Source organism: Engystomops pustulosus, chromosome 9 (genome assembly GCF_040894005.1).
Source record: "Engystomops pustulosus chromosome 9, aEngPut4.maternal, whole genome shotgun sequence".
NCBI lineage: Eukaryota > Metazoa > Chordata > Amphibia > Anura > Leptodactylidae > Engystomops > Engystomops pustulosus.
Window position 1 is genome coordinate 15,875,865 of NC_092419.1, and position 18,897 is coordinate 15,894,761.

The 18,897-nt window shown below is 44.5% G+C and overlaps 1 protein-coding gene across 1 annotated transcript; it reads right to left on the bottom strand.

Annotated features, from left to right (window-relative positions):
* Positions 1-2,139: 2,139 nt before the first annotated feature.
* On the bottom strand, positions 2,140-11,369 carry LOC140076386 (ly-6/neurotoxin-like protein 1). The gene is made up of 3 exons (XM_072122914.1): positions 11,210-11,369; positions 6,090-6,194; positions 2,140-4,537 (listed from the first exon to the last, which is right to left on the bottom strand). Exons 1-3 carry the CDS (start codon positions 11,259-11,261, stop codon positions 4,338-4,340), a joined length of 357 nt encoding a protein of 118 aa, XP_071979015.1. The 5' UTR covers positions 11,262-11,369; the 3' UTR covers positions 2,140-4,337.
* Positions 11,370-18,897: the final 7,528 nt, after the last annotated feature.

Below are 18,897 nucleotides of genomic sequence, written 5' to 3' on the forward strand. Positions count from 1 at the left end.
AACAGGTGCACGGCTCGTTTAATCCACTGGTCATGTGATGTCACATAGATTCAAGGCTCGTTATATCCCTGGTCATGTGATGTCACATAGATTCAAGGCTCGTTATATCCTTGGTCATGTGATGTCACACAGGTGCAAGACTCATTATATCCCTGATCATGCGATGTCAAACAGGTGCACGGCTCATTATATCCCTGGTCATGTGGTGTCACACAGATGCACTGCTCGTTATATCCCTGGTCATGTGATGTCACACAGGTGCACAGCTCACTGTATACTTGATCATGTGATATCACACAGGTGCTGTACCTGCAACTTGCAATTTTAATTATTTTTTTAGCTGCCTGTACCTCTGGTTCTGTAGATCACAAAGACATATGATGTGATCTGAAAGATGAGGATCTTATCTTTGATAGGACACAGAACTGATGTTTCTGGGTGCTATAGAACAGATGATAGCGGCTTCTGAAGTGACAGTTCCCCTTCTACCAATAAACTTGACTCGTCTCATGTGAAAATGAGGTGAGAAGAGTCAGATTTGACTTTGGGGGATATTTTATTCATAAGTAAACGGGTGAGATTTCACATAAAAGAGGGAATTCTAGAAAGGACATTTCACCCCCTGCCTGAGGGACCAGATGTTTAATGGGGTAAATCCTGGTGACAGGTTCCCTTTAAAAGTGAGACAAAAACTTTATTCCTGCCATTCCATGGCATTTTTGCCTTAGGCCCTAATTTCCTAATGAAGAATCCCTTGTGACACATGAAGCTAATCCTGGAGATTTAATCTCAGCTTGGCACACACAGGTTGGCACGCTGCGCCCCGGTCTGTGCCAGCTGCCCTGGGAGTGTCCCCCTCAATCCCTGCAGCTTGTGTGAAGTTCTTCCAACTTTTTGTGGTTGAATCATTTGCTAGAGGGAGACAGAAACCACATTTTGTTCATATAACTTATGTAACATAAGCTGCAATACCAGTAACAACCTGAGAACAAGGGGGGCGCTGTTTCTGTGAACAGAATGTTTTATATTCATAGTTTTATCTCAATCACCTGAAAGGTCACAAAAAGATGTTAAAAGAAAGCAAAACAACTGCAATACTAAAAAATACATTTAAAGGGAAAGTATCAGCAGACAGTGGAAAACCACAGTCAGTATTAGGGATGATCATTTCAGTGAGGTGTATTTTAGTAGCAGCAGGACTGTGGAATATGGGTTTATATACCCAGATTGTAGATTCTCTAAGTGCACTGGGGATGTGTCCTCTGCACTGAGCTCTCTGTCCAGGGACAATACCTAACACTGGCAGCAGATGTGTAATCATACATTTCTGCATGTCATTAGTAGCAGCAGGACTGTGGAATATGGATTTAAATCCCAGGATAGTAGCTTCTCTAGTGCACTGGGGAGGTGTTTTCTGCTCTGAGCTCACTGCTGGCATTGTTAGGTATTGTCCCTGGAGAAATGTGTAATACCTTTCTGCATGTCATTAGTAGCAGCAGGACTGTGGAATATGGATTTAAATTCCAGGATGGTAGCTTCTCTAGTGCACTGGGGATGTGTCCTCTGCTGTGCTCTGAGCTCTCTGCTGCCATTGTTAGGTATTGTCCCTGGAGAGATGTGTAATCATTTCTTTCTGCATGTCATTAGTAGCAGCAGGACTGTGGATTATACATTTAAATTCCAGAATTGAAGGTTCTCTAGTGCACTGGGGGTGTCCTCATGCTGCTGTGCTCTGGCCAGCCTGTTTTAGGTATTGTCCCTGGAGAGCTGTATAACCATACAATTGTCTAGGCTATTCCAGGATTGTAGCTTTGCCAAGTCAACTAAAGGTCTGTCCTCACACCGCTGTGTTAGCTCTTTGCATTGTACTGCTCTACAGCCCCTTTACAAAGCTGTATTAGGCTTCAGTATTGTAACAAGTGCAGTCAAGGAAAGGGCTGTGGAGGTCAGTGCAGAGAGCTAAGAGCACAGCAGGGTTAGGATGCTTTGCAGTATTAATGTGTAGTTAGCATTCCTGGTACTTACACTGAAGGATTCTTAATTTAATAATAATTTACTGTAAAAATTAAGTGATTCCTTTGTGGCTAACATCTCTTTTATACCAGAAAAATAAAATTAAAAAAAGTCACAAATAAAACACACAATACAATTGTTCTTTATTTTACATGATAATAAATCAAAAGAAAAATTGTATTTAACATAAAAACAAGAAACAAACCCTTATCCTTAAAGGAACACTCCAGGGAGAGGTGATTACTTGTCTGGTGCAGGTGCTGGGGGGTGGTATGTGGCACCTATATACATATATGTGGCGCTATATATGACATCATGTTACTTGGTGTCAAGAATTACTAATGGAGACCTCTATACTGTAAATCAGTTTTATTTGGTTTATCCACTTCATTCATTTAGGGAGAGTAGGAGGAGACTTGGATTACTGCAGCCCTTTACTTCCTTCCTGCCAAGAAAGGCAGAATAAGAGAGAGGCAGAGAGCCACAACTAAAGCAACCAAAAAAAACACCCATACATGGAAAAGCAACCTCTATAACTATAATAGGAAATTGCTAATGAAATCCTGTGATCACAGCAGCATCTGCACTGATTAAGAAAGAGTCTCCCTCTCTGTCCCTGAAGTGTGAGAGCAGATGGAGAGGAAAGTGGATGTACTGTTAGTCAGTGTCTCTACAAACTTTCTGTCTAAGACCAGGTTAACTCTTTTAGAAGTAAATATGCTAATGAAGTAATGTGCTCTCAGCAGCATCTGCACTGATTTAGAAAGACAGTCTCCCTCTTTCTCCCTGAAATGTGAGAGCAGATGGAGGAGGAAAGTGGGTGTTCTGCAAGACAGAAAGTTTGTAGAGACACTGGCTAAGACCAGGTTAACTCTTCTTTTAGAAGTAAAAATGCTAATGAAGTCATGTGATCGCAGCAGCATTTGCACTAAATGGAACAGATTGGGGCTCATTTACTAAGGGTCCGAATCTCGCACTTTTGTAAGGTTTCCCGACGATTTCCGAATTGCCCTGGGATTTTGGTGCACGCGATCGGATTTTGGCGCATCGGCGTTGGCTTTCACACGACAGAAATCGTGGGGCGTGGCCGTCGGACAACCCGACGGATTCGGAAAAACCGCAGAATTTAAAAAAGAATTTGTGTCATAAAATCAGCACTTACATGCACTGGGACGAAGAAGGTGAACTCCGGCGGACCTCAGCGCAGCAGCGACACCTGGTGGATATCGGGCGCCTGGACCTTAGTGATTGCCGGCAGACCCGAATCCTCATCGGAGAACGCACTGCGGGATCAAGACTGGACCGGGTTAGTAAATGAGCCCCATTGTGTCCTATCTAGACAAGGTTGAACAGATTAAGGAAGGTGGGTGCACTATTTAGTGTTCAGAAAGCTTGTAAAGCTACAAGGGACCAGGTTACAGTTCCTCTTAATTCTTCTTTTACAGCAAAATTCCTAATGAAGTTCTGTGATCACAGCAGCATCTGCACTAAATAGAACAGATCGTCTTCTATCTGAACTCGGTGGTATAGTGACAGTAGATGGAGGAGGAAGGAATGTGCACTATATAGTGTACAGAAAGCTTGTAAAGCTACAAGGGACCAGGTTACAGTTCCTCTTAATTCCTCTTTTAAAAGGAAACAGGAATGAAGTCCTGTGATCACAGCAGCATCTGCACTAAACGAAAATAAGATAACTCTCCTATCTGGACCAGGTTGCCGTTCCACTTTATTTTTGTATTCAAAGGAAATTACTAATGAAATCATGTGATTACAGCAGCATCGGCGCAGTTGAAAACAAAATAACCAACATCTATCTTTTTGGTGGGAAAAAGTGAAGGACAGATGAGGGTTGCAGAATTTGACAGTAGGCGGAGAGATAGTCTTTGATGAGACTCCAGTTCCACGTTATTATCGTGGTCCGGCAGGTTACAGATAATTCTAGAATTAGAAAGAAGCAGAGTTCTGCAGCAAAACATTGAAGGGAAAAGCTCCGCCCATGAGGATCTTAGAGGGGTTTGAAGTTCTCTTTGGTGGACATTTTAGGTGTGAATTTAAAATAAACTCTAAAATAGTCTACAAGCCACCTACTCAAAGTGAGGGGATACAGGATATTATCCAGTAGCCGATCTAATGATCCACTGGCAGATGCGGACATTAGGGGTCCACAAGGACCAAAGTCTACATTAATATGAGTATCCAAACAGATGATACATGGAACTCAACATCATCCTAATTTGACAACAATCCAAAATATGAGTAGGTTCTACACTTCACCTGATAGCATAGAACCAAGGACTAGGCCTCAGGGTGCCATGACAGGTCCCTCAGAGTCTGGCCATCCACAAAGAAATCAAGATGGCAATGGTGGTCAAAAGAGAGGCTGAGGGTATGGCCGCCGAATTGCAAAGGTGAGTTGGGCAGCACGAGGGAGTTGTAGTAACTTTTATGCCTCCATATGTCATCTCAGAATCTCCCAGACAGTTTGTGGGTAATGAACAAGACTTCTTCTTCAGGGAGAATGGACCTGAGAAGACAAAAAGATAAGAATGTGAACAGTGGCAAAAACATCGGAATTTTCACTGGACTAGAAATGGACGAGTCTATGAAAAACCCATCAAGGAAAACCTACATAATCTAAATGACAGGGGCGTAACTACAGTGGTAGTAGCCATAGCAGCTGCTATGGGGCCCGCAGTGTCAGGGGGCCGCGACATCCAACCTGACACTAAAGAATGGATAAGGTGCATCATTTTCTACATTGTACAGCACAATATGTATATAACATATATGTGATGTGTATATGCTTTACATGTGTACGTATGTGTGTAAGAGCATATAAATGTGTGTGCATGAAGAACTATATGTTTATGTATATAAATGTCTGTGTATATATGAGTGTAGTATGTATATGGAAAGGGGACCCCATTCAGAAGTTTGCTATGGGGCCCTGCCTCTCCTAGTTACGCTCCTGATAAATGACATGGCTGCTATAGTGCCCGTTAAGAAAGTTGGGCCCTGCTATGGTTGAGCATAAACCCCTGCCCAAAGGATATAATTGTGCATATCCCTGCTGTCACAATTGTCTACACTGTTCCGTTTTATTAATCCAATTGTAGGAGCTGCAATATTCACACAGCCCAGGGGAGTCTTAAAATGGTTATCCAGAGGGTATTACTTGGATGGCCAGTAAGGGGCGGGTTAAAAAACTAACAAACATGTACTTATCTCTGCGGTCCCTCCCGGTGTCCAGCACAGCCATCTCTCTGGACCTTCCCCTATGTAAAAATTAGGGGTACGGAAGACGCGATGCGTATAGCTTACAGACGGCCGAGGTAACTGGCCGCGCACACCCCTCCTGCATCACACAATGCTGGGAATAGGGATGGGTGGGCATGGCGCATCTTCCGTGCTACTGTTTGTTTACATGGGGCACAGACCGGAGAGATGGCAGCGCTGGAACCTGGGAGTGACCGCAAAGGTAAGTACATGTTTATTTCTTTTAACCCGCCCCAAGGGTTTTTTTTTTAATACCCTCAGACAACCCCTTTAACCCGGCCCTGTTGATGGACCTATCAATAGGTTATAAACCTTAAAGGGGTTTTCCACAAAACAAATTAGGCTCTATCCACAGAATAGGTGATGGACCCCCTGTTCTCGTGATTTGTGGTGTCTCAATGAACCTCTTTTGGAGGCAGCCGGCCACACATGTACAGGTTTCACGGTTCATCTCTACGGAGCTAACGGAGATTACTGACCGCCATACTCCGAAATCTCCGCCACCTCTATAGAGATCTATGGGGCAGCCCGGCCATGCGTGATTGGCTTTCCCACTCATCTCGGGGAGCGGCGAGGGGGTCCAACTGAGATACATCCGACCCCATGTTCCTCGTGATCTGTGGGGGTCCCATCACCAAGACCCCCACCTATCAGCAAGATGGGTACTAAACACAGGATAGGGCCTAACTTGTTTTGTGGGAAACCCCTTTAAGTAGGAGAATACCCCTAGTATAAACCTCTTCCAGAATAGATCTGCCCCCATCATCCCCATCGTTTTATTGCCACATACAATGAATTACCTGTTGTCATTTGCTCTGTCAGACAGACTTCTAGTGCTCCACAAGGTTTTTTAGTGGGAAACGAACAGGTCCCATAATCACAGACGTAACACTCCAGAGCATTACCTGCCAGAAAATATGATAGAAGAGATGTAATATACAGTGAGCAGCCTCCCTATATGACAGAAAGATACACAACTACACCATGACATGTATACACAGCACAGTACACAGCAGTGTCATCTCCTCCTCAAACTACTACACCATGACATGTATACACAGCACAGTACACAGCAGTGTCATCTCCTCCTCACACTACTACACCATGACATGTATACACAGCACAGTACACAGCAGTGTCATCTCCTCCTCACACTACTACTACACCATGACATGTATACACAGCACAGTACACAGCAGTGTCATCTCCTCCTCACACTACTACACCATGACATGTATACACAGCACAGTACACAGCAGTGTCATCTCCCCCTCACACTACTACACCATGACATGTATACACAGCACAGTACACAGCAGTGTCATCTCCTCCATGCACTACTACACCATGACATGTATACACAGCACAGTACACAGCAGTGTCATCTCCTCCTCACACACTACTACACCATGACATGTATACACAGCACAGTACACAGCAGTGTCATCTCCTCCTCACACTACTACACCATGACATGTATACACAGCACACAGCAGTGTCATCTCCTCCTCACACTACTACACCATGACATGTATACACAGCACAGTACACAGCAGTGTCATCTCCTCCTCACACACTACTACACCATGACATGTATACACAGCACAGTACACAGCAGTGTCATCTCCTCCTCACACTACTACACCATGACATGTATACACAGCACAGTACACAGCAGTGTCATCTCCTCCTCACACTACTACACCATGACATGTGTGCAACATCCCCTACCGGGGCCTAGCCCTTGAGGTGAGGCCTGGAGACAGCCGGGGCCCGCGGTACCGGAGTGGCTGGCGGTTGCGGCCTAAGCACGCTATTGTCACGGTGCTTGGTACGGGGGGAACCGGAGGGCTGTCCTACAGCCTGGCAGGTCTCCAGCAGGGTGGTGTTGGCAAGAAAAGATGAGGGAGAGGCTGCTATAGCGGATCTCCCTGGGGCAACCCCTTAATGTCCCGAGTGTGAGTCTCTGGGTGATGGGCAGGGTGCCGGTGATGAAGGCAGCCGTATTAGCAGGGACCAGACGGAGACAGAAGTTGAAGAAAACAACTTACAGTTCTTTATTTGAACCGCAGGAACCGCAGCAAACGTGCCTTTAACAGGTAGGTAGGGTGTCGAGATGTGAGTTGGAGGGAGCCTCAGGAGATAGTTCACCAGCCTGGATGTAGAGGGCAGGCTGGGAGGCAGCTGTGTCCTGGTAAGAAGCTTCAGCTTGTCCTGTAGGGCTTCAGGTATCACCTTCAAAGGTAAGATGATACCCCTTTTCCTCACTACACTAACTCTAGTCTAATGCTCCACTCTTCAGTGGCAGGGGCTAGGCTCTTCCTGCTCTGGTATGGGCTAGACAGAGATTACTCACTCACTCACTGATTCTCCTAGGATTCCACACTAGAATAATCCTCTAATGTTCTGATCTGAGCTGAGCTCAGACTAAACTGTTCTCCAGAACATTCCTGGCCAGAGGTTCCATTACCTCCCCTTGGTCAGGTGGTGGCTGCTCCTCCAATCACATCTCAGCTTACCAAGGACAGGATGTAACACATATGATTGGACAATAGCATCTTGCATTATACAAAATACTTAACCTCTGCCTTGCCAGGCAGGATTCACCACTGCAATACCCCTTTCCCTATCAGGACCATGTAGTATCATGTGGGTATATGCAGGTGGGACGTATTCGCAAGCACTACCTCGCCATTGCATCGTCGAGGGTGTTGCATGTGTACACAGCACAATACACAGCAGTGTCATCTCCTCCTCACACTACTACACCATGACATGTATACACAGCACAGCACACAGCAGTGTCATCTCCTCCTCACACTACTACACCATGACATGTATACACAGCACAGTACACAGCAGTGTCATCTCCTCCTCACACTACTACACCATGACATGTATACACAGCACAGTACACAGCAGTGTCATCTCCTCCTCACACACTACTACACCATGACATGTATACACAGCACAGTACACAGCAGTGTCATCTCCTCCTCACACTACTACACCATGACATGTATACACAGCACAGTACACAGCAGTGTCACCTCCTCCTCACACTACTACACCATGACATGTATACACAGCACAGTACACAGCAGTGTCATCTCCTCCTCACACTACTACACCATGACATGTATACACAGCACAGTACACAGCAGTGTCATCTCCTCCTCACACTACTACACCATGACATGTATACACAGCACAGTAAACAGCAGTGTCATCTCCTCCTCACACTACTACACCATGACATGTATACACAGCACAGTACACAGCAGTGCCATCTCCTCCTCACACTACTACACCATGACATGTATACACAGCACAGCACACAGCAGTGTCATCTCCTCCTCACACTGCTACACCATGACATGTATACACAGCACAGCACACAGCAGTGTCATCTCCTCCTCACACTACTACACCATGACATGTATACACAGCACAGTACACAGCAGTGTCATCTCCTCCTCACACTACTACACCATGACATGTATACACAGCACAGCACACAGCAGTGTCATCTCCTCCTCACACTACTACACCATGACATGTATACACAGCACAGTACACAGCAGTGTCATCTCCTCCTCACACTACTACACCATGACATGTATACACAGCACAGTACACAGCAGTGTCATCTCCTCCTCACACACTACTACACCATGACATGTATACACAGCACAGTACACAGCAGTGTCATCTCCTCCTCACACACTACTACACCATGACATGTATACACAGCACAGCACACAGCAGTGTCATCTCCTCCTCACACACTACACCATGACATGTATACACAGCACAGCACACAGCAGTGTCATCTCCTCCTCACACTACTACACCATGACATGTATACACAGCACAGCGCACAGCAGTGTCATCTCCTCCTCACACACTACACCATGACATGTATACACAGCACAGCACACAGCAGTGTCATCTCCTCCTCACACTACTACACCATGACATGTATACACAGCACAGCGCACAGCAGTGTCATCTCCTCCTCACACTACTACACCATGACATGTATACACAGCACAGTACACAGCAGTGTCACCTCCTCCTCACACAGCAGTGTCATCTCCTCCTCACACTACTACACCATGACATGTATACACAGCACAGCACACAGCAGTGTAATCTCCTCCTCACACTACTACACCATGACATGTATACACAGCACAGTACACAGCAGTGTCATCTCCTCCTCACACTACTACACCATGACATGTATACACAGCACAGTACACAGCAGTGTCATCTCCTCCTCACACTACTACACCATGACATGTATACACAGCACAGTACACAGCAGTGTCATCTCCTCCTCACACTACTACACCATGACATGTATACACAGCACAGTACACATCAGTGTCACCTCCTCCTCACACTACTACACCATGACATGTATACACAGCACAGCACACAGCAGTGTCATCTCCCCCTCACACTACTACACCATGACATGTATACACTGCACAGCACACAGCAGTGTCATCTCCTCCTCACACTACTACACCATGACATGTATACACAGCACAGTACACAGCAGTGTCATCTCCTCCTCACACACTACTACACCATGACATGTATACACAGCACAGTACACAGCAGTGTCATCTCCTCCTCACACTACTACACCATGACATGTATACACAGCACAGTACACATCAGTGTCACCTCCTCCTCACACTACTACACCATGACATGTATACACAGCACAGTACACAGCAGTGTCATCTCCTCCTCACACTACTACACCATGACATGTATACACAGCACAGTACACAGCAGTGTCATCTCCTCCTCACACTACTACACCATGACATGTGTACACAGCAGTGTCATCTCCTCCTCACACTACTACACCATGACATGTATACACAGCACAGTACACAGCAGTGTCATCTCCTCCTCACACTACTACACCATGACATGTATACACAGCACAGCACACAGCAGTGTCATCTCCTCCTCACACTACTACACCATGACATGTGTACACAGCAGTGTCATCTCCTCCTCACACTACTACATCATAATGCAAAATTATATATTTGATTAATTAGAAAATATTTACTTAGTTCAGTATATTATAGCATAAATATAGCAAATATTCCAAACATTTATATTCTCAAAAATAACACGACCATTCGCTGCCTCTATGTTTTATCGAAAACTTGGGCCCAACAGCCGCAATCTGCTGCTAATCAGGAGTCACCAGACGGGTAGAAAAGGCGTCCAATTTTATTTTCTTATCTGTCACCACCTCCTTTTTGTAGAGTCAGGGATCTATATTCACCCAAACAGATCCAACTCTTGCAAACCTAAACTCAAAATTTGGCGCAGGAGACATTTGCATGGTGCACAAATTATGGCGTAATTTACACTGTGATGATACATTTTGGCGCCAGGGGTTAACAAATTGGTGCACGACTGAAAATGGTCTGAACTAACTTCACATACTTGACGGTTAAATAGAGCTGCAAAGAGACGGTTTATGGAGTTCTAAGTATTTGACAAAAAGAGCGTCAAATAACTAGTGTTGGGATTTTAAAGCTACGGCATAAAAAATTAAGACCAAAAATTGTGGCGCCGACACTTTACAAATAAGACAAACTACACAACACTGCCAGAAAGTCAATAACGAATGGCACTACTAGATCTCAGAGATGTATGAGGTTCCAGTATTGCATGCTACACCTACACAGAATAGTTCATATCAGTATAGTGCATACATATAGTACCAATATACATGAATATTCACATACACAAAATGTAAAAGAAACATACAAATATGAATACACACACACATATATACACACACACCAAAAGATACCTATAAAACACAAACATGTATACCACTATATACTCCTATACAGAAATATATATAGACATTCACCTATGTGACAGGCCAGAACAGTCAGGACGGCGGCTGTAATCCACTTGTTCATGTCGGGTCAGTGAGCTCTCTCTGTGTGTGTTGCTGGATCTGTGTCTCCTCTCCCTCTCTGTCCCCTCTTCTTGGACTCCCAGTTTTATGGAGACGGCTCCTCCCTTTCTTAATTATGAGAACCTTCAGCATCTGCAGAGGGGAACATGAGAGCCCTCTATCCTGATGACTGGGGAACACTCCCTCCCCTCCTGGTAAACCTCAATCTCAGAAGAGGTGGAAAAAAGATGACTAAAAAGAACACAAGAAGCAAAACTTGATTTACTTGTTGACATAAACTTAGATAATTTTACTGATGTGCTTATTGGATTATCACAGAATCCAAAAAGGGTTGAGATGGAAATGGTATATAGCAGTGATGGCGAACCTTTTAGCAGCTGAGTGCCCAAACTGCAACCCAAAACCCCCCTTATTTATTGTGAGGTGCCAACCAAAAATTAAAGCAATAACTTATTGCTCCCTGTTCAATAACTTTCAATCATATTGGCCTCCTGAGGACAGCAACACAGTAGAAAGATGGAAAATTTTCATCATTTTAGTTTCTTTCCAGTGTCCCCATGTACACAGAGAATCGTGGGGCCAGCAGGAGGTCCTCCAAAAATACCCTGTCTAATTCTCCCTCTTCCTACAGTCCCAAGTAGCAGAGTCAGTATCAAAATATGACTGGTGTGCTGGGGCGATGGCCCGGGTGCCCACAAAAAGGGCTTTGAGTGCCACCTCTGGCACCCGTGCCATAGGTTCGCCACCACTGGTATATAGGGTATCCCAGGGGTGTAGCCTGATAGAGTTACCCTTCCATCACCTCCACCTACTCCAACTCTTTGCATCCATGGGCACAGCCCATTCTCTTTAGTCCCCACCATTAGGCAATTAATCCCTCTTCTGCCAGGTGGGTGGTGCCAGGCTGTATATTCTCCGCCCATTTGACAGTGTGGAGCCTAATAAGCAGACGACACTGATTGCACTGGGGGCTAGAGACAAAAACTGTGGAGTGCCACCTATCGCTGCGAGTGGATGAAAATCCTACAAGTAGGTGACAAGTTTAGGTGCAATTCTGCTCCTGTACAACATTTGGTTACCCATCTCTAAACCGGGTCTACTGGTGAGGTAAAGTCCTGGTGATTCCCTGCAACAAAGTCCAGATCCTAATATAGAGTTAAAGGGTAAATACCAGGGGATTACTTAGACAGCACCCTCAGGGGTAGCTCCATGTCACATCATATTGGTGCAAGGGTTCTGCGCTTTATAGAGAGATTTGCGTTTTTCGGCAGCCTGCACCATTTCTGCACATACACCTGACAGTGCCATGTTGCTCTTGTAGCAGTAGCCATGAAGAATAGAGCCCGGCCATGTAAAGGAATACCTAGAAATCAGAGCTTACTAGAGGAATACTATATCTCCGTATAATGCAGCTGGCACCCATCTTCACTGTGTCTCCCGGCGGGATCTAGGAAGATACGTAATACTGCTACAATGTGTTATAGTACTGATATACCATAACCTGCCCTACACTACATTACAGAAGCTCTACCAAGTCACATGCTGTATACAGCAGGATGTAACTCAGGATCAGTACAGGATAAGTAATGTCATGTATGTACACAGTGACTGCTCCAACAGCAGAATAGTGAGTGCAGCTCTGGAGTATAATACAGGATGCAACCCAGGATCAGTACAGGATAAGTAATGTCATGTATGTACACAGTGACTGCTCCAACAGCAGAATAGTGAGTGCAGCTCTGGAGTATAATACAGGATGGAACCCAGGATCAGTACAGAATAAGGCTAAAGCGCAGCTCACCCCCGCCCCTCTCCATAGGAAGTAATGGCGCACGGCGCCGTAATACGGGGAAAGATAGGACATGTCCTATCTTTCCCCGGGCTACGGAGTGGTACGGTGCCGCACGTGTGCTGCACCATACCGCTCCCGTACAGGGCCGTGAGCCCATAGAAGTGTATGGGGGACATATATATCGGCCGCATATACGTCCCCCATACTGTAGTGTGAATGTAGCCTAAGTAATGTCATGTATGTACACAGTGACTGCACCAGCAGCAGAATAGTGAGTGCAGCTCTGGAGTATAATACAGGATGTAGCTCAGGATCAGTACAGGATAAGTAATGTCATGTATGTACACAGTGACTGCACCAGCAGCAGAATAGTGAGTGCAGCTCTGGAGTATAATACAGGATGTAGCTCAGGATCAGTACAGGATAAGTAATGTCATGTATGTACACAGTGACTGCACCAGCAGCAGAATAGTGAGTGCAGCTCTGGGGTATAATACAGGATGTAGCTCAGGATCAGTACAGGATAAGCATACCTCCCAACATTTGTGAAAGGGAAAGAGGGACAAAATGGCGGCACGCGTAGCCCCCAAATTTTAGCCATATTATAATAATAAAAATGATCTCAATAAAAAAAAATATTATCCTCATTGGGATTTGAACCCAGAACCTGCAGTGTCCATGTACAATAATGTCACAGCGCCCCAACCAACTGAGCTATAATCTCAGTGATTATCTAGGTATAGAATTTTGGTAACTAAGAACTATGACTACTGTTACACTATGACACAGATTTAATGCCTTGGTATAAAGGGAGGGATCTTCTCAGAGATTATTGTAATTATTGCGACTATTATTATTATTATTATTGATATGATTATTTTTACTATTATTAATAATCATCTCCATAATAATAAAAATAATAAAATTTATAATAATAATAATAATAATAATAGTCTCAATAATTACAATAATAATCTCTGAGAAGATTCCTCTCTATATATCAGTGCAGTAAGTCTGTGTCACAGTGTAAATGGCAGATAACATGTCTTAGTTACCAGAAATCCTCAGCCTTGTATCACTGGGCTTATAGCTCAGTTAGTTAAGGCTCCTGTCTACAGTGCAGAGGGTCCCAGGTTCGAATCTCAGCCTGGCCAAACTTTATGTAATTTAATTATATAAAGAGCTTGTGTCTGGGGAAGCCCTGGAGACCATATATGGACAGATACTGATCAGACCTGATGACGTGTCCGCGACACTTCTCTGAAAAGGATTCCCTGCCCCATGTCTGCTCTGGGGAACCCTAGGAGATGCAGTGACCATATATGGACAGATGCTGATCTGAAGCTGATGACGTGGTCCCTGCTCTCCGCTAAGCCCGACACTTCTCTGAAAAGGATTCCCTGCCCGATGTCTGTAGAAGCCATTCTGTACTGGGAGTTCTGGCTTTCAAAGTATTTACTATGGGGACACAGCAGCGGGACCTGTGGGGAAAATCCGTGACAATCTGACAGCTGCCCGTGACGCGGGGCAGAGGTAAGAAAAACGGGAAAGTCCCGTCAAAATCGGGACGGTTGGGAGCTATGGGATAAGTAATGTCATGTATGTACACAGTGACTGCACCAGCAGCAGAATAGTGAGTGCAGCTCTGGAGTATAATACAGGATGTAACTCAGGATCAGTACAGGATAAGTAATGTCATGTATGTACAGTGACTGCACCAGCAGCAGAATAGTGAGTGCAGCTCTGGAGTATAATACAGGATGTAACTCAGGATCAGTACAGGATAAGTAATGTCATGTATGTACAGTGACTGCACCAGCAGCAGAATAGTGAGTGCAGCTCTGTGGTATAATACAGGATGTAACTCAGGATCAGTACAGGATAAGTAATGTCATGTATGTACACAGTGACTGCACCAGCAGCAGAATAGTGAGTGCAGCTCTGGGGTATAATACAGGATGTAACTCAGGATCAGTACAGGATAAGTAATGTCATGTATGTACACAGTGACTGCACCAGCAGCAGAATAGTGAGTGCAGCTCTGGAGTATATTACAGGATGTAACTCAGGATCAGTACAGGATAAGTAATGTCATGTATGTACACAGTGACTGCACCAGCAGAATAGTGAGTGCAGCTCTGCAGTATAATAAGGGATGTAGTGAGGATCTCTACCTTGGTATCTCTGGATTTGTATATAATAACCAGTGTAATATTTTGTAATACTTTTCTCACATATTTCCTGTCTATGTGTTGTGACATGACGAGCTGTGAGCAGAATTTAATCCTCAATTTACAAGTTTCAGTCTTTCCCTTTTTTGGCTGAGCACCAAGATGCCTGAATCCCTTATAAACCTAGCAACTCCCTCCTTTGTATTCGGCTTGTGTTTAGCTAGGAAGTCTCCACACAATGGAAGGTCATTTTCTCAGGAATTCTTCACAGCAGATCTTAGAGACGTCCAAGGATTAAAAAAAGAAAATATGTTTGATTGTTTTACTATCTCTTTTTAGATATTATACAAAATTGATGCATCCATTTCTACTGCTATAATGATGCTGATTCCATGGATACATTACCAAACTACATTCTGGGGTTGTCACACGTGTCACTAGTAACCAGGAGGATTTGGTTCTGAATTATAGTGAAAGAAACAACATCTGTTAATAACACAAAGATCAAACGTCCACACCCCACCCATGACTTATGGGCCGAACCCTTAGTCCGTTATATGGTAACAACACAGTTACTCAGGAGTCCTGAAAGAGTTCTTTGTTCCATCCCTTTAAATGTTGGGTACTACCAGGACTGGGCTCCTAGTCTGCAGAAAACCTGTAGCCAGGGTCATATTCTGTGTAATTTGTGTTAAATGCTAACATTTTGTAACCACTAGGGGGAGCTTTGGAGCTCCCTGCATACTTTTTGTACATCATAGTATACAGAGGATCCCTGAAAACTGGATCCAATTACCTTGAATGGAACAGGCCAAGCACGCCTATAGGGAATGAATGGAGTGGCAGTGTGTATGCTTGACTGGCTGCTGCCTCCCAATTGGTGACTCATGACGCCGTTTGCGGTAACATAGGTAGATCTATTAATGCACATCATGGCCTGTGAATTATGCCGATCCGGGCTATACAGCAGTGATGGATGCCAAATGGGTTTTCCAGGAATCTAGAAAACCCTTGGTGGCTAGGGCAGGGGTTGGAAACAAACAAAGCATACATACCCAGCACCGGTTCCCAGTAACAAGGTTGAACTGTTACTTCCAGTTTTTACTACTGTGACCAATCAGAAGTTCCCGGGGGGTCACGGGACCTCCTTTGGCAAATGAGTCATCTCTTTGGATCTTCAGATGTCACTTCTGTTGACCATGGTAGTTCAGTTGCCCTCTGGAGGCCACTCTATAACCAAGGCAGGAACCATGACCCCCTGGAACTTCTGGTCAGATGGATGATTGAAAACCAGAAGTATGTAGCGATGCCTGGTAAACCCCTTCAAGGTAGATGTCCTTTGACTGCAGGATCTTCGGATGTCACTTCTATTGATCATGGGAGGTCAATGTTGTCCTCTGGAGGTCATTATTAAAATGAGACAGTACCCATGGAAAACAAGAAGTTGGGAGTGATAACTGGTAAACCTCTTCATGGTAGAGGATGTCCACTGACTACAGGATATATCATGATGCCTCCTAAGTGAATAAAGGGCTAAACTGGTCAACTGATCCACACACCACCACCCACATGACCGACATGACCTAGAGCCTGGTCGACAGGGCCTAGTTTATAAGAGGTCCGTACTCTCTTGCCTCCACCCCAAGTAGCCCTAAATTTATATATGATCATCATCGTGCTTGTGACTTTGGCCCCTACTCTTCCACTGGCTACCTCTTCCGGAGCTTGCCCCTTTCAGGGACCTAACTTAATGGGGTGCAGAGGAATCATTCACGCCAGACACCTAGGCACAAGACCCGTTGGGTGTGATTACAAGGCGGATTTTCCAACAGAAGAAAAAAAACATGACAAAATTTAGATCCCAGTGATTTCGATGTAAGGCCAATGGTTTAGTCTATGGGCACTAAAAATATCGACCATGCAGGTCAAAATACACATTGGAAAACCCAAAAAGCAGATTTTGCTACAGATTTCGAAGAAGCTTATCCTTAGTGAGTCCATCAAGTGTCGCTTTATCAGCACTTTAGGGCCTAGCAGCTTCAAGTTATGCCTCTGCTGCCATCATTAGGGACACTTTAGGATGTTTATACCTTTATGGGTATTGTTATAACAGTCATTTTTTGATATTTTTGTAGTAAAATGCTGGAAAATGGTTGTTAGTGTAATAGAGATGGCAACATTCCCAACATTTCAATTGGGACATACTACTCAGAACCTACTCAAAAAGATGAGATTCCAAGTTAACCAGTCAGTTGAAGTTTACTTAACATAATCCAATTCTGAACAATTTGGGGTCTCTTGTAAATATGTTGTGTCGGAGAAGAGATGGACTTTCCCACGGATTCCCTTCGGAGGCCACGATATGAATGATCCTCACACCGGATAAATTCATGCCGGCTCATGCCTTACTCCCACTCTTTGTTCTTAGTCAGAAAAGTTGTTAGGGATTTCATGACCAGAGGCTCCGAGATGTCATCACTTGTCACATTTCAGTCTTGTTAACACTTGTGTGTTCGGGTTTTAGATTCTTACTGAACACATTCATCTGCAACATGTGGAGAACATGAATCCAGTATGGACACCTCCCTCCTCCTAGTATTGTCCGAATAAAACGATGTAAAGACGTTACTTATCTGTCTATGGTAAAGGACACTAAATTTCTAATCCATGAAGTCCATGGTCCCACTCTACGTCTAACTTACAGGTCTACAGACCACCATAAAATGCCGATGGGGTGGGGGCTTGCTGGCATTAGCATATCTTAGCCTTTCCGAAAAAGAACTGGAAGGGATGAAGGGAACAAGCAAAAGGATACCATAGGGGGGGGGGGGGCATTGTCAATCTCGTTGCCCAGGGTGTCAGGAAGATGTTCACTGAAGGCCACCTAACATCTCACCAATCTTCTCTAAATCTCCCTCCATCCTGTACTTGCTCCACAGATCGCGTGATCTTCACACTTTGCAGCGTTCTTTGAGGGTCATGGACTTTATTTCTTAAATCTAAGACAGAGTTTGTTATTTCAGAAATGTTCTTGTGACTCATTTTATCCAAATAACGTGCTTTCCTCACCAGCCTCGCCCAGTAACTCCATGGAATGACCCAAGGCTATAGTTGGCGAGTGTTACTCATGTTTCCACAGCTCCTCTGCTGTGTAGAGGTCTTACTTACACACTAATGTCACTGTATACGGTAACTACCCTACAGGTTACAATTTAAATTACATTTCGCTTGAAGGCGCACCGGATTATAAGGCGCACCATCAATAAACGCCTGCTAAAACGTTTAGATTCATATATAAGGCGCACCAGATTATAAGGCGCACCTGATTATAAGGATGAATGACCAGCAGGTGGCAGACCTGTGCACAGTTCAAGGCAGCTGTTGTCTGTAAGTACGGTTCATATACAGTATAAGGCGCACTGGACTACAAGGCGCACCTTTGATTTCTGAGAAAATCAAAGGATTTTTTGTGCACCTTATAGTCTGAAAAATACGGTATTTGCATTACGTAAGTTTAGTACAGAAACAAAGTTAAGCCTTCAAAAAATATGATATTTTTATTTTTAGGGGTCTCCATGTCCTATCCATAATATAACATGTAGAGCAGGTGACCGGTGGGTCAACAATCACCTATTAATGACCTATCCACAGGATCATCGGTGATTGGTGGGTCA

Excerpts from the sequence above, each read along its gene's own strand:
- LOC140076386 (XM_072122914.1), bottom strand. The coding sequence starts at position 11,261 with ATGAACAAGTGGATTACAGCCGCCGTCCTGACTGTTCTGGCCTGTCAC. Across the intron at positions 6,195-11,209 it reads TGTTCTGGCCTGTCACATAG|GTAATGCTCTGGAGTGTTAC; the intron begins GTGAATGTCTAT and ends ATTTTCTGGCAG. Across the intron at positions 4,538-6,089 it reads GACAGAGCAAATGACAACAG|GTCCATTCTCCCTGAAGAAG; the intron begins GTAATTCATTGT and ends TTGTCTTCTCAG.